General features: G+C 34.6%; 2 protein-coding genes across 3 annotated transcripts; both read right to left on the minus strand.

The window, feature by feature from the left end:
- Positions 1-1,518: 1,518 nt before the first annotated feature.
- Positions 1,519-6,319, minus strand: LOC121742642 (bifunctional aspartokinase/homoserine dehydrogenase 1-like). Of its 2 annotated transcripts, XM_042135841.1 has the most exons (12): positions 6,108-6,318; positions 5,855-6,005; positions 5,685-5,762; positions 5,249-5,364; positions 5,013-5,066; positions 4,508-4,595; positions 4,287-4,379; positions 3,686-3,726; positions 3,093-3,146; positions 2,847-3,010; positions 2,613-2,682; positions 1,519-1,934 (listed from the first exon to the last, which is right to left on the minus strand). In XM_042135841.1, the coding sequence occupies exons 1-12, from the start codon at positions 6,201-6,203 to the stop codon at positions 1,791-1,793; spliced, it is 1,149 nt and encodes a 382-aa protein (XP_041991775.1). In that variant the 5' UTR covers positions 6,204-6,318; the 3' UTR covers positions 1,519-1,790. The 2 variants fall into 2 exon arrangements, with proteins under 2 accessions (XP_041991775.1, XP_041991776.1); XM_042135842.1 differs by lacking the exon at positions 5,685-5,762 and having other exon boundaries at positions 6,108-6,319.
- A 6,477-nt stretch (positions 6,320-12,796) lies between these two features.
- LOC121742138 lies at positions 12,797-14,593 on the minus strand. Its single transcript, XM_042135183.1, has 5 exons — positions 14,282-14,593; positions 13,947-14,011; positions 13,811-13,871; positions 13,362-13,508; positions 12,797-13,137 (listed from the first exon to the last, which is right to left on the minus strand). The coding sequence occupies exons 1-5, from the start codon at positions 14,520-14,522 to the stop codon at positions 13,034-13,036; spliced, it is 618 nt and encodes a 205-aa protein (XP_041991117.1). The 5' UTR covers positions 14,523-14,593; the 3' UTR covers positions 12,797-13,033.
- Between the last annotated feature and the right edge of the window lie 299 nt (positions 14,594-14,892).

The raw sequence follows: 14,892 nt of genomic DNA on the forward strand, positions 1-14,892 counted from the left end.
TTATTGTTCGGGGCGACGTCGGAGGCAAACGGAGGGGGCGGACATGGTAAATTTACATCCCTAGATCCGCCACTGCCTCTACCATAACTTTTCACTTCCTCCATTTATAATAAAAAAATATTTTTTACCTTCCAAATTCAAAACCTATAAAACGTCCCCTTTAAGTATGCTAAATAGGTCAGAAAACTAAATATTAAATTTAAAAATTGATTAGCGTTCAAAGCTATAATGACAGTTTTTTTTTCTTATAATGTAGGTAGGGTAATATTAATTGTGGAAATTAAATGTTGAATCACAAAAGATATTTAAATGTTTTTATGATAATAGAAAATAATAAATTATTATTATGCATATTTCAATAAAATTAGAAGTTGGAAATAATTTTTTTTTTATTTTTATGATAATTAGGCGAAGAGGAAGTGAGAAAGTTTATGAAAATTAACTAATACATATCTCCATATAATTGAGATGAAGGTAACGGTTTAGATCCATGTTTCAATGTTTAGCATTTAGGGTTTATGATTAATAGTTTAGGGTTCAAGTGTATCGAGCCATTCTAATTGATCTCAAATCTAGAAGCTAATAGGGTTTAGGGTTTAGTATTTATGGTTTAGAGTTCAAAGTTTAGTGTTTATGGTTTAGGATCCAAATGTATCGATCGAGCCACTCTTATTGATCCAACACTCTCTTTTATATATGTATAGATTTGCACAATTTAAAAAAAACAGAATGTCATCATTTTTTTTTAATTAAAATTGCACTTTCTTAATATGAGCATATAATCAGATTTACAGCCAAGATTCAGGTAAAAAAATTCTCTACTATCAGTAAGGATTATCAAGTAGGCCGACCCAGTGTAAGATATCAAATACAGATTTAAAACCCCCAAAATAAAATAAGTGATCAACAAAGTAAAATTGAACTGGGGAGGAGGGAGAATTTTATTGATATTTGGCTAATTTGTTGGTCATGATGAGTATATTTGAAAGTTAAGGGTTTAGGATTTAGGTTTCAAGGTTTGAGTTTTTAGTGTACAGGTCACTATATTGCAATGAAATGAAGCTCGACTAGGAAGTGTCTCACCAGTGCAATCTTAAATTATTGCAACGTAAACTTGCTCCTACAGTTATAACTCAACGATTAATTCATATTTTCACAGATTTAAAATGCTTTTTAATTTTAAGTCTGATATTTAAATGTCAAGACAAATATGTGTTGAAATTTTAATGTGATCGTATTGACATTTTTAAGAAAAGTTAGCATTTAAATGTACTCTTGTGGTCATGTGGGGTTAATGTGATTGAAAAAGTATAATCCAAAGCAAGAGGATGTTGAATATTCTTTTGTTTATCATTTCACAAATTTTATTTCACATAATGAAATAAATATGAAGAAATTAAAATGACCCGTGCATCGCACGGGCGTGATACTAGTTGTTTAAAATAGATAGATAACCATCATCTTATCTGAATCTTGTAAAACTTAATCATCTAAAATTCAATTCAAAAGACTATCAGATTTTTGAAAGTCGAATTTTTTAGGATCATTATATTTGAAGCTGAATGAATACGTAGTAGTACAAAAAGTTTCCAGCAATCCATCCTTGTAATCACCCAAAGTAATCGATGCAGCTTAAATAATCAAATTCATCAAAACGTCCATTACTAATACTATGCCAGATAAGGCTAAACGATAAACTCATAAACCCTTTATTAACTGCATCATAAAAATTTGAATTTCCACCAGATTCCACAAGGAAATCGACACTATGGTCCTGTGTTTGGCAGTGATCAAGCCGCAGAAGGTGAGTGTCGAAACATGTCCTGTATGTCGAGGATATCAGCAAGGACACCCACTGCAGTAGTGTCGTTGCCTGCTCCAGCACCTTGAATAACCAGTGGTTGTTTGCTATAGCAGCGGCTATATATCTCGACCTGCACTTGAAAATAAGCATGCATAAAATCCCTTCATACTATCAAAATTTAAGGGGCGTTTACTCCACATCATAGACTAGACTGACAATGTGTATGATTGCACATTTGATGGATCGAGCAACACAAAATTGTACAGTATGTGGTCGATGATCCTCTATTTTTTGTGTATATCTAAACTATACCCGCATTTCAATAATGGAATAACTTCATACTATTAAGGTGAGGTGGGTTGGGGGGGGGGGCGCAAAAGAGATCATTCAATTACTAGAAACTATACAGAAAGCTAAAATATTTCAAATGCAGCAAAGATAGTAGAAATTATATAGAAGATAATTAAGTTAAAAGCAGTTAAAGTGGACAGAAAACAATCGTTGTCAACTTGTCATATAAACAAACATAATATCTAAAGAAGTATAAATTCAAGCCCAAAAAATTCTTCGCATATCAACTTCCCTATTGCATGCAGAGAGAATACAGCTTTCAATAACTATATGTTATAAATGAAAATTACCAAAGTTTTGATCTACTATTTAAATGTTTACATATAATGTGGAAGCATGTCGTATAACTAGTTAGGATAGAAATTGCATCGAGGGCATGGAAGGAGAATGGGATGTGAATCATAAGTGTGAAATCACTGAATATGGATAATTGGATATCGATGAAAGAAATGCTTACCACATTATCACTACCCTGCAATCTACCCAAGGCTGAATCTTTTGAAACTTCTTGCAAACCAACTTCACACCTGCCGGAGGTGTAAAATGCATGTCAAATTATAAATTATTATGATGACAAGGATAAAACCAAGAACTAACCAGGAGTAGACAACAACTTATTATAAGAGCATTTATTAGTTTGTCTATCTCTTCCTTATGTGGCAATAGTACCAAGTATGTAATAAGAAGATACCTAGACTCTTCGATCAGACAAACATAGCGCAGAACATTTCCATTTGAAGCAGCACTTTCTATGCGTTTTTGGATAGCTTCATCAAGCAAGGGGAGACCGTTTGCCAAAAATTCATCTAGGGGAATATTAGCAGGTCCCATTTTTTCTGGATATAAACTTTCAACCTGAGGAAAGACACTTGTTCTAAATATCTTATTCTGAAGCAATCAGGAAAAGGTTACAATCGGGCTGATAGCAGGAACCAACCTTGATACTGTCCAACTCAATACGATGTCCAAGAAGTCGTGCAAGGATCAGTGCCTATTTATACAGAAATTTGAATAATTAAGTACCTTTTGAAAGCAAGTATGAGATGTTTTCTTCTAAATTGAATAGGATATGCAATAGCTTAAGAGTGGAGAGTATTTAACTATTTATCACGCATCAGTTGTGCTCATCTAACACTAACTTCTTCCTTCTCCTGTTTGGGTTGCAATCAAATTAAAAGGAGATACAGTTCAAATCCATATCAGCCCTTTCGGCAAGATTTATGAAACTAAAAATTATGGCATCTTATAAGGATAGTATATAAGCAGACTTGCATGGTTCTTGTTGAATGTTAATACAATAATTGAGTAACTTTTCCAGCATCCCATCTCAGAGACTTGGCGGCATTAAGCTTAGTGAAGATGCAGATATGAAACTAATCATTCTTAGAATTTCTAGAAAAGTCATTGCAGATGCAACAGTTAATGAGTGTCGCGCCTTCAACCTAAAATAAATACCTATCATCAACTTTCAAATCAACAAAAGTGTTCTATGCAAATGTCAGCTAAACTGAGAGGACAGAGCTTACAGACCTTTCTAGCTACATCCATCCCGCCGAGATCATCCCGAGGATCTGAGAGAAAATATTAACCTTGAAGTCAGAATAGACCAAGAAAACATAACATAGGAAAGGGTCCCCAATCTTGCTTATGAATATGCAAAACAATGAGCCTGTCTGAATTACATTTCTGAGATCTGAATGAAATATGCAATATCCTACTAGGCCCATGTTGAATACAAGTACATATTACAGACGATTTAAAATGTGTATTTAAGGATTCTAAAGCATTATTTCACATTATGTAAATCCCTTCTAGAAAAGAGATGTATTTATAACAAAATATATCCAGATATTAAGTTTAAAGATGTCTTTCTTTTCCATTTATAACAAAATATATCCAGATATTAAGTTTAAAGATGTCTTTCTTTTCCAATGCAGCAAGGCATTCCCCATACCGAAGAATAATTTATAAATCACATAGTGAAGAATCCATGTAGGCCTTAGATTTCCTATCTTGATCATAATCTACCAAGAATTCCCTAATATACGTCACAAAATTACATGTAACAACCTCGAATGAAAAAGCATAGATTTGTAAATAATTTAGAAACACAATAATCCAATTTCATTACCAGGTTCAGTGAATCCAAGCTTTTTTGCGGAAGTGACAACTTCGCTAAAGGGTCTTCCGCCTTCAACCTCACTCATCACATAGCCCAGGGTACCTTGTAATCAGAAGAATGAAATGTTTCCCAACCAGGCAACCATAAGTTAATAATTAATTACTTAGAAGAACAGCACAGGGCCTAAACACAAAGAAAAGATAGTCCTAAGCAAGGAAACAAGAGCATACCACTCAAACTTCCAATGATACGATTTATAGGATCTCCTGATGAAAGCATACGATTAATAGTTGCTATGACAGGAAGACCTGCACCAACCTAACATGAAACAGGAATTAGACAGGAGTTATGCTTTACAACTCCCTTCAGAGCTGATATATACAAAATTTTGAAACTTTATAAAGCAAAGCAACATGGGCATTCAGGAACGGGTAACCCTTCAAGCACCTCAATTACAGAATAAGAAATCTAATTGTTCCTTATCACAATACTGGAATTTGTTATTTATCTCCATTGCAAAAGTCTTTTAGGGATAAAAGAAAAATATAATGAAGAAAAGCAGTCAATGCAAAACATTTGCAAGATAAAGATCTTGAGTTTGACTGTGAGGTAGAACCTAGGTAAGACTTGTAAGAGTCTGGATTTATTGACTTGCTACATCTCAACATTAAATTGTGTTTGCAAAACTTTACGGCTCCAGTCCAATATCCAAAGTTGATGCTTAGAAACACTTACAGTTGACTCGTGTCTAAGGCGTCGAGGCTGCGAGACCAGCTTGTCATAATATTCCTGCTTATTGAATTGGAAAAGCAATTGATTAGCTATGCAGAAAGCTTGGTTACTACCTGAAGAAATATCTATGATTCAATATTGTTGTAGAAGATGACAACGTTGTTACCGAACCAGTACCAAATATTGGTGCAAAATAAAAGATGTGGGAACAAATGGAGACTTAAAAAAAGTTACTATACCAATGGAGAAGTAAGTGGTTTCTTGTTCGCCAAGACCACACAGCCGTCCAAGTTAATCACTTGACTCAGCAGCCCAATAGTTTCAGAGCTCGCTGAGCAGTCAATTAATGCCAGACCTATCAAAACAGGCACGGTGCGCACATAGTTTGAATTGATGTAGTCAAATTATGGTAATGTAACAACGAGGATATAAATTAAAGTATATGCTAAGAAAAATCATTTAAAACCACAAAATAATTAGCAAAATTTACTCTCGTACATTCTATGCCTTGTTAATTCATGCCAGTGCTAGCTGCGAACAATAGATTGTACACTACCCAATGCATATATATTAGGATCCAACTAAATCAAGAAGAAAATAGCTTTGAAAGAATAACTAAACGAAGAGCTGTGATTACATCAAGCTCGTAAACAAAAAGGTTGAGCCATATCCTACCACTTGAACTACTTAGAGCAGTAGCAACATCAATCACTTTCCTCCCAATTTCTTCACCGGAATACACTTGACATTCGCCTTCATTTTCACAAAAATGATCAATAACTCTAGTTAAAACAACTATGGCGCATTTTGACAGATAACAAATAAGTAAAACGAACTCAACTCACCAGTTTTAGTAAGATCGAGGAAAGAAGAGCCGTTGGACTTAATCTCGCAAAGTTGCAGCAAAAAGTCATCACGGAATTCGGAGGTCAAAACATCCGGTATAGCCACCATAGATTTACTATCACACACTCCCACCACCCTTAACCTCACCCCCTGCAAAATTCAATTACATTTTTATACTCCTCAGTGTTTTCCATTATCTATCAGCACACAGTCGCATACATAATAATAAATGCGTGATTGAAAGGGAGAAACCTGTTGGGAGTGGAGAGGGCGGCAAGAGATGACGTGGTGGAGGAGCTGGCGGCCGACGCCGCCGCAGCCCATCAGCAGCAACGGAATGCTGGCCATTATCCAATCACTCTGGTTTGAGCAATTTGGTGGCAACTCGATTCCGATTGTTGAACTGCTTTTGGAGTTCGATTGAGGGGAATAATTTTTTCTGTGTTTTCCTCAGTTAATTTTAAATTAGTGTGTACTAATTTAAAACGGATATTCTTACCCAAATGGAAATTGATTTTTTATTTTCTTTAAAACGGATATTCAACTTTTGTTTTTTTGAGCATGAGAAATAGTAACTGTTAGAAACAATTATAAGTTTAGAAGAGAAATAATTGTAAGTTAGTTGATGAAACTCTCTTTTTACAAGATAAATTATGTCATAATTAATACTTTTTGATAGATGTGTTGTTTACAAAGATAAATACTACAATTTTCTTCTGGCGTGAAGGAATACCTCAAACTCACTAGCATTAACGAACTTAATGAAATTCTGGGAATCAAACAAATAATGCTCTTAAATATGCTAAGTGATAGATGTGTGTAATACAAACACTCATGTTGATATGAAATAGAGTTATTACTTATAGAGAACAAATCAAACATGCTTTTGTCTCTTCCAAAACCACACTTGACACTTGTGTATATAGGCTGAAGGCCGAAGGCTTCAATAGAATGACAGTTGCAAGGCCAAATGCCACACGTTCACAACATATCATAAATGTCACTGCCTACACTGATTTAACACATCTCACAATACTGTCGGATCTGGATGTGGGGCCTCTTAGAGTTGAGGTTTCAACCTTTTGTATGATAAATTGGTTGAAGTTAGTGTAATATCCCTAACCTAAAACATACACTATTTTATTGCCATTATGTTATCATTGATATTATAGGCAGTATTGTAAAAATAAAAAATAAAAAACGGTACTTTTAAGTCTAGAATATGTATAGTTACAATATACTACTTGTGTGCCTATATTTATATTTATGCATACACTAACCATGCAAATAAGATTTCAAAGCATTGAAATATAAGTAGCTAACAAAAATAATAAAATAAATAATAGATTTTAGCATATATATATATATATATATATATATATATATATATATATATAGGGTAGTGATCTATGGCAAACACCCCTTAACCAAATAACTAGAGAACAAATCATAGCCACAAGATCAAAAAAATCAAGGGCTAGTATTAATTTTTGAATTTAAGGAGATATTAGTTCCATTAATCATAAATTTACTCTATAATAAAAATGCAGGGGTATTATGGTCAAAAGTACAGATCTGTGGCTATAAACTCAATAGAGAGACCGATGTCAATTCACGACTTCGCGGTGACGGAGAAGTACGCCGTGATACCGGATATGCAGATCGTGGTGGATCCATGGCTGATTGTGAGGGGGAGGTCGCAGGTGGGGTGGATCGGGAGAAGGTGGCGAGATTGGGGGTTATTCCGAAGTATGCGGAGGATGAGGCAGAGATCGTGTCGGCGGGGTTTAATCCGCTGAACTGCGTGAATGCGTGCTTGCTCTCTTTAGATTCTATTAGTCTTGACCACACTTTGCAGAATTTCTGCATCGAATTGTCACCAAAAAAGCTACCAATTAGAGTTGGTCGTATTTCTATGTCATCAATGTATAAATGTGCTTTTTTATAATTAATATTGGTTTTTATATAGTTTAAGCTTAGTGATATGATAGTTTATTCGAATGTTAAGGCACTTGTTTTGCAATATCGATTAATCTGCAGTACATAAGAGGAAATTCCTCTTACCAATAAAGTTATAATTCATCATCAATTATAGATTTATAGAATTTCAAATGATCCAATTTACTGTGCTTCATTAGTTTGTAATTAAATTATGGCTAGTGTTTCGTTTGTATATTGAAGTTAGCAGCCATACAGTAGTATATTACATGACGATAATATAGTGAATAATTGGAATTATGATGAGCGTAATGATGGTAGTTTACTAAATTCTATGCATTTTGTAAACAAGAGTGAAGTAAAATCAGAATAAGAGTGATATGTTTTGTAAACAAGAGTGAAGTAAAATCAGAATAAGAGTGATGTGTTTTGTAAACAAGAGTGAAGTAAAATCAGAATAAGAGTGATGTGTTTTGTAAACAAGAGTGAAGTAAAATCAGAATAAGAGTGATGTGTTTTGTAAACAATGGTGAAGTAAAATCATGCTAATAGTGATGTGTTTTGTTAACAAGAGTGAAGTAAAATCATATTAATAGCATGTGTTTTGTTAACAAGAGTGAAGTAAAATTATGCTAATAGTGATTTGTTTTGCTAACAAGAGTGAAGTAAAATCGTATTATCAAGATATAAACAACGAATTGAGGTCCTTGTGGAGTTGGCAAACAAAATTTAGATGTATGAAAATGATTATGAAATGAGATAATCGTAGCTAAAATTATTCAATCTAATTCAAATTATATTCATATATATTCGTACTTGTTTCAAATTTTGAATGACAAATTATGAACCTTTCCATTCTTATATCGGTGAAATCGAAGCTAATATAGTGGACTACGTACAAATCATTCAATGATATAATTGGCATAATAATTTGATTCTGTTATATCTTTTTATTAACATTTTCTCTCATTTTCTTCATCCCCTTTGCATCCTTTTATTATATCTTTTCTTTTTCGCCATCAACAATTGCGGACGGCCACTGCATAAGCGGCATCAGCTCTCTCCATTGCTTCGCTGCCTTAACAACATATATCTTCGCAGGCAGGTTGAGGTCGAAATCCCGATGGCTAACAGTGGACCCCACCACTTACGATGAACTGGTGGCGGCAGCGGCGCCGTCGTAGTGGCGACGCTTGTGCCCTCCCAAGACTTGCCCCGTGGGGAAGCGCTTGTGGCAGATTGCGCACTCGTGGACTCTCTCTCCGGCGCCGGAGGAGGGTGCCGCCAGAGGAGGTGCAAGCTGCTCCGCCACCTCTTTTGTGAGAGAAGGAGAGAGTGTGTGTTTGTGTGTGAGCGTGAATAGTGTGTATATGAAAATATGAGAATAAAGTTGATTTCCTAAAATACCCCATTGCAGTTTTTATTAATTAAAAATGTTTACTTATTTTAATCATTGAATTAAGATAATGAGTGGCTGAGATTTCTTCTCTAGTTATACACTTAAAATTAGTTATATCTTGATCACTATCCTATATATATAGGGATGTATTCATTTCCTTTTCCTATATTTCCTCATTTTTCCTTCTTAATAGCAGCCATTAGATTAGAGAAATGGATGGTCAAGATCAACATTGGGTAATTAATCCCGTGTTGCATTATTTGTCCTATTTTGTGCATTATGAGGGTACAATAGTAATATAATAATGGCTGGAAACCGCTACGAATAATGCACCACATGATAACGAGTAATGCATATAATTACCTATATAATGCACAATATGTGAACTGCAATGCATACGAACAAGATGTGTTGTGTTATGATGTTTGACACACGTTTCTTGTTTCCCCTAAGGGTTTAATAAGCTTAGGGGCTAGGGTATAGTACGTAGACACGTATGTAATCTTCACATGGTAACGAGTAATGGATATAATTGACTATATAATGCACAATTTGTGAACTGCAATGCATACGAACAAGATGTGCTGTGTTATGATGTTTGACACACGTTTCTTGTTTCCCCTAAGGGTTTAATAAGCTTAGGGGCTAGGGTATAGTACGTACGCATTAATAACAAATTATAAAACGATACGAATAATTCACCAAATTGTCACGAGTAATGTATGTTATTAACTATATAATGCACAATATGTGAACTGCAATGCATACGAATAAGATGTACCATGTTATGATGTTTGACACACGTTTCTTGTTTCCCCTAAGGGTTTAATAAGCTTAGGGGCTAGGGTATAGTACGTAGACATTACTAAATGCACGTATGTAATCTTCAATCCGTTGATTAACTCATATACACAATACCTCTAATAATGCATAATATATTGAGATAATGACAATTAACAGCTACATAATGCACTACCTAAACCAAATAATGCACATACGTATATTCCAATAACAACAATTTGTTAGTAATGTCTACGTACTATACCCTAGCCCCTAAGCTTATTAAACCCTTAGGGGAAACAAGAAACATGTGTCAAACATCATAACATGGTACATCTTATTCGTATGCATTGCAGTTCACATATTGTGCATTATATAGTTAATAACATCCATTACTCGTGACAATTTGGTGAATTATTCGTATCGTTTTATAATTTGTTATTAATGCGTACGTACTATACCCTAGCCCCTAAGCTTATTAAACCCTTAGGGGAAACAAGAAACGTGTGTCAAACATCATAACACAGCACATCTTGTTCGTATGCATTGCAGTTCACAAATTGTGCATTATATAGTCAATTATATCCATTACTCGTTACCATGTGAAGATTACATACGTGTCTACGTACTATACCCTAGCCCCTAAGCTTATTAAACCCTTAGGGGAAACAAGAAACGTGTGTCCAAACATCATAACATGGTACATCTTATTCGTATGCATTGCAGTTCACATATTGTGCATTATATAGTCAATTATATGCATTACTCGTGACCATGTGGTGCATTATTCGCAGATACCAAAATGTGGCAGTTACTTTTCCGTCAAATGTCAATAATTACCCTGTAATGCATACAACCACCTTCTATAATGCAACACGGAACCAGTTTTATAGAATCAATCTGATCCGTTGATGCCTTAGATCTAACGCGTAATATTAAGAAGGAAAAAAGATCTAAGATGTGAAAAGGAGAATAACGCTCCCCTATATATATATATATGCATACATGTGTACATCTTTGAGGTTTACAACATTTTACTTGGAGGATATTTACTTTTGCTTCGTATATGACGTGTAGCAACTAGCACATGTTAAATTGTGAGTAAGCTTCGTTTATGCTACATGTATTTTGGTTAGACAATGTGAATAGTCATAGTATCACTAATAGAAAATTTAACTTTGGTAGGATTTTGCCGAAGGAGGAAGCTTTCATATTTTTAAAAAAAAATGCATGATGCTAAAGCTATTAGGAGTGGGTATTCTAGCAGAACTGAAATAGAAAAGTTTTAGTGAAGTTAGTGAAGAATACTGAGAGATGCAAAGCAAAATTACAGGATTGAGAATTGTAAGTTCAAAAGGTAGAATTAGGAGATCAGTTACATTATTCGTAATAAGAATCACATTATTAATTTTTACATATGTTATTGTTTCGCAGTTCATTCTTATATGTAAGATTAGAACGAATATTTAGATTGTATGATATGAACCTAATTTAGTCATGTGATATTTGGAATTATTTTGAGGAATGTGATAAGAATATCTGACTGATGCATTGGATATGTTTTATATATTGTAAAGGAATCATTTGATGGAATATGATAGAAATATGTAATTGATGCAACGGGCATGTTTACACATGATTTTAGATTTATTTGAATCATTGAATTAAAGAGGATCCGTGACAGTCTTGCCCTGGATCTGAAATCACAATGGATATATTGGGACCTTCGGGTCAATCATATTGGGACCTACGGGTCATATTGGGACCTTCGGGTCAATCATATTAGGACCTACGGGTCAAATCACAGTGGGACCTACGGGTCAATCATATTGGCATATTAGAAATTTCGGACAGATACCAAGCTTGATTTGTCACATAATAATAAGCTGGACATAGAGGCATATGCATATGGATGTGAAATTGTTTATGATATTTAATGTTTATGGTTATAGGTGTTGCTAAGAGAATTTGTTTGATAATTGTAATGTGAATTAAAGGTGAAATTTATACACTGGGTTGTGGCTCATATAAACCATCAGTATTTTTCAGGAGATATAGATTAATATTGGTTTTTTTTAATGTATCTAATATTAGTGTTTTATGTGACATGTGGGTTAAGAGTTTTAGTTTTTTTTTTTTTTTGATTTTTTTACTATAAGAATATACGTTAGAGAGGTAAAGGTGTGACCGTTAGATTAGTTCAAACCAATTTTTGCAATAAATCAATTCGTTAGAAGTGCACATGTATGCAGGTAAACACAACTTAATTTTCGTTATATAAAATTTAAATGGAACGATAGCTTAGAACTTTGAAGTTTGAACCTTTCACAATTCCGTCATACCAACAATCTGGTGGACGTGATGCGAGTGAACTGAGGCAATATTATCGACACACTATTATTTACAAACTCATCAGTTCGGACGTTTGTATCCATTTTGGCTATGCAATAACAGTTTGGATTCATAAATGATACAAACATTTAAAGTTTGAAATTGCTCTCATTTCTCACTTACGTAGGCAATTCTTTCTCAATATTTTGTCAAACTCCAACTCCTATAGATTTCAACGAATCATCAAAAGTCATTCTTTAAATATTCAATCTTCTTAATTGTGTTACCACTATAAGACCCTAATCATCTGTTAAATGTGGTTTTCAACCTTGCTCCTTCAAACAATTTAAGCATTTGATCACAACTTAACCTTTGATTAATGGATTCGTCTTAAGTTTATATATTGGCCTTATGTAGTCAACTGAAACACCACGTGGCTATGATCAATTATCTTACAATATTGTGTCGTTGGCAGATATGTTCAGACTTACCGTTATATAATCCATTTTATGCTCTTTATTAATGAAAATGCATACAAAGTCATTGGCTTAAAATACAAAGTTTTGCCATATCAACGTCGATTTTTAATATCATCAAAATTTCAAACCATCCCTAATGTATAGAGAGAGAAAGGGGCATTGAAATCAAGTTTTTGAATGAGGAAAGCTTAATAAGAAAGATAATTGGGTAAAATGATAAAACCCATGGGTGGTAGCGCAGCAACACAGAATTAGGAGGAGGCTGTGGTGTTTGCTACTTTCTCTGCCTCGCCTTCACTGCTTAACTCCTCCTCCTTCACTTTAAATACTTTGAAGATTGCTAGATTAGTGTCGCCTGAACAACAAAAACATCCATCAAATATATTATGCATTAGCAGCCATCAAATTATGAAATAGGTATGTCATGCTTTATGAAGTAAAGGGACCAACAATATGTGTGTGATGGGTCAACTCAAGAGTAGTATGATTGAAAGGAATTATCAGTAGTATTACTATTACTATTACTATTACTATTATCATGTTCATGAATCATGATCATGCACACAAGAAATTGCATACCAAATGTGATGAGATTCCCTGGTGATGCAGGGGAGACTATTCCAGGCAGAAGCCGCTTCTCGTTGATGAAGGTACCATTCGTGCTGTCTAAATCCGTGATCAAGAGGTTCTCTTCTGTCTTCTCAATCCGAGCATGCGCACCCGACACTGCCAATAGTTGTCCAACACAACACAAACCAAAGAGAGGTATCACAATGAGAATCATGTCTAGGATCAATAACACTTCCATTCAAGATTTCAAACCAAACAACTAAACCTTCCTTGTCAACAATTACACTGCCATTGTAAAACACACACACCCACACACCCCAAATCTAAGATTTTGCATAATCATTAATCAACGTGTATGATGCCAAGATCAGCAGCAAGGCTAGTAGGTGTAAACTATGATAATGAATTAAAATGAAAGAAACAAAAGAATACAGAGCATGTATTAGTAATTCAAGTACCTGTAGGCACAGGAAGAACTATATCCGCTTTGTCAGGAACGCGCCCAACAGTAACTACGTTCTGAATCCATCTCAACAACAACCATTCAGTAATGAATTACTTAAAAATAATGCCAAATTATATCCTAAAACTTACAGAATCAATTTGGAATGTGCCTGGCCTCGCAATCTTATAACCTATATGCCTAAAATCGCCATCACCTGTTTAGCAATTAACACTGTAAGAAGATTTTTCTCCCAAATAGTAGAATTTTGCCACTCAAGCAATGCAATGGAGACATCAGTTAAATAATAAGGTGATTTTTCAAACCCTTGGTGTATCAAGGTTTGAATCGGATGAATGAATAACGTATATCTTTGCAGATTACAGACAAGCTCTAAATTTTTCCTAATAACCTTTAGATGATCAATGTATCAATCTCCCTCTCTCTCTCACGCACACACACAAAGAAGGAGATGAGGTTAGCTGACCTACGGCTTGAAGAAGCCACGTTGAAGAGGCATTGGTTGCAGCTTCAGTGGTAGAATCCGAAGCTCTTACGGCGACGAAATTCCTCAGCTCTCTGGCAGTAAATTTGAGGTTTCTGGGCAGGCAATTATAGCCATTAAAATTGACAGTGGCGCGACCTAAAGAGGTGGTTTTGGCTGCGGAAATTGGTGGGGAGAGAGAGTTGGCCTTCGCATATGAGAGAGAAAGAGAATGGCCACTCATTTCTACTACTTTCTCTTTCTCAGGCTCCGGATTTTTTTGGTGTGAATCTAGATTTTTGAAATTAAGGAGTAGTATATAATATATCTGTTTCTGATGTTTTGTGATCATATAAAATAGATAGGTGAACAATAATAGGTGGCATACGATTAATGCTTTGGATAACCAAAAAATCTTGGTCGCTGTCGCCCCTCCCTCATCATTATCATAATCATTTTCATCGTTCTAAATTATACTCCATTTGGTTTTAATTTTGGCCAAATAATTATTAATTTGTAAAGTTCAATTCTAATTGCAAATTTGCAACAGGTCAAACTTTCAACAGATTTGCGATAAATATGCAAAAAATTTCACTAGATGTGATCGATGACTT

Source organism: Salvia splendens, chromosome 7 (genome assembly GCF_004379255.2).
Source record: "Salvia splendens isolate huo1 chromosome 7, SspV2, whole genome shotgun sequence".
Classification (NCBI taxonomy): Eukaryota; Viridiplantae; Streptophyta; class Magnoliopsida; order Lamiales; family Lamiaceae; genus Salvia; species Salvia splendens.

What these genes read in the sequence shown, in the direction of transcription:
- LOC121742642 (XM_042135841.1), bottom strand. Translation starts at nt 6,203, where the DNA reads ATGGCCAGCATTCCGTTGCTGCTGATGGGCTGCGGCGGCGTCGGCCGC. An exon ending in CCTCGATCTTACTAAAACTG is followed by an intron (nt 5,763 to 5,854) that starts GTGAGTTGAGTT and finishes GTGAAAATGAAG; the next exon opens with GCGAATGTCAAGTGTATTCC. An exon ending in TGTCTGATCGAAGAGTCTAG is followed by an intron (nt 2,683 to 2,846) that starts GTATCTTCTTAT and finishes CACCTCCGGCAG; the next exon opens with GTGTGAAGTTGGTTTGCAAG.
- LOC121742138 (XM_042135183.1), bottom strand. Translation starts at nt 14,522, where the DNA reads ATGAGTGGCCATTCTCTTTCTCTCTCATATGCGAAGGCCAACTCTCTC. An exon ending in AGTTCTTCCTGTGCCTACAG is followed by an intron (nt 13,509 to 13,810) that starts GTACTTGAATTA and finishes AACTATTGGCAG; the next exon opens with TGTCGGGTGCGCATGCTCGG. An exon ending in AGGGAATCTCATCACATTTG is followed by an intron (nt 13,138 to 13,361) that starts GTATGCAATTTC and finishes TTTGTTGTTCAG; the next exon opens with GCGACACTAATCTAGCAATC.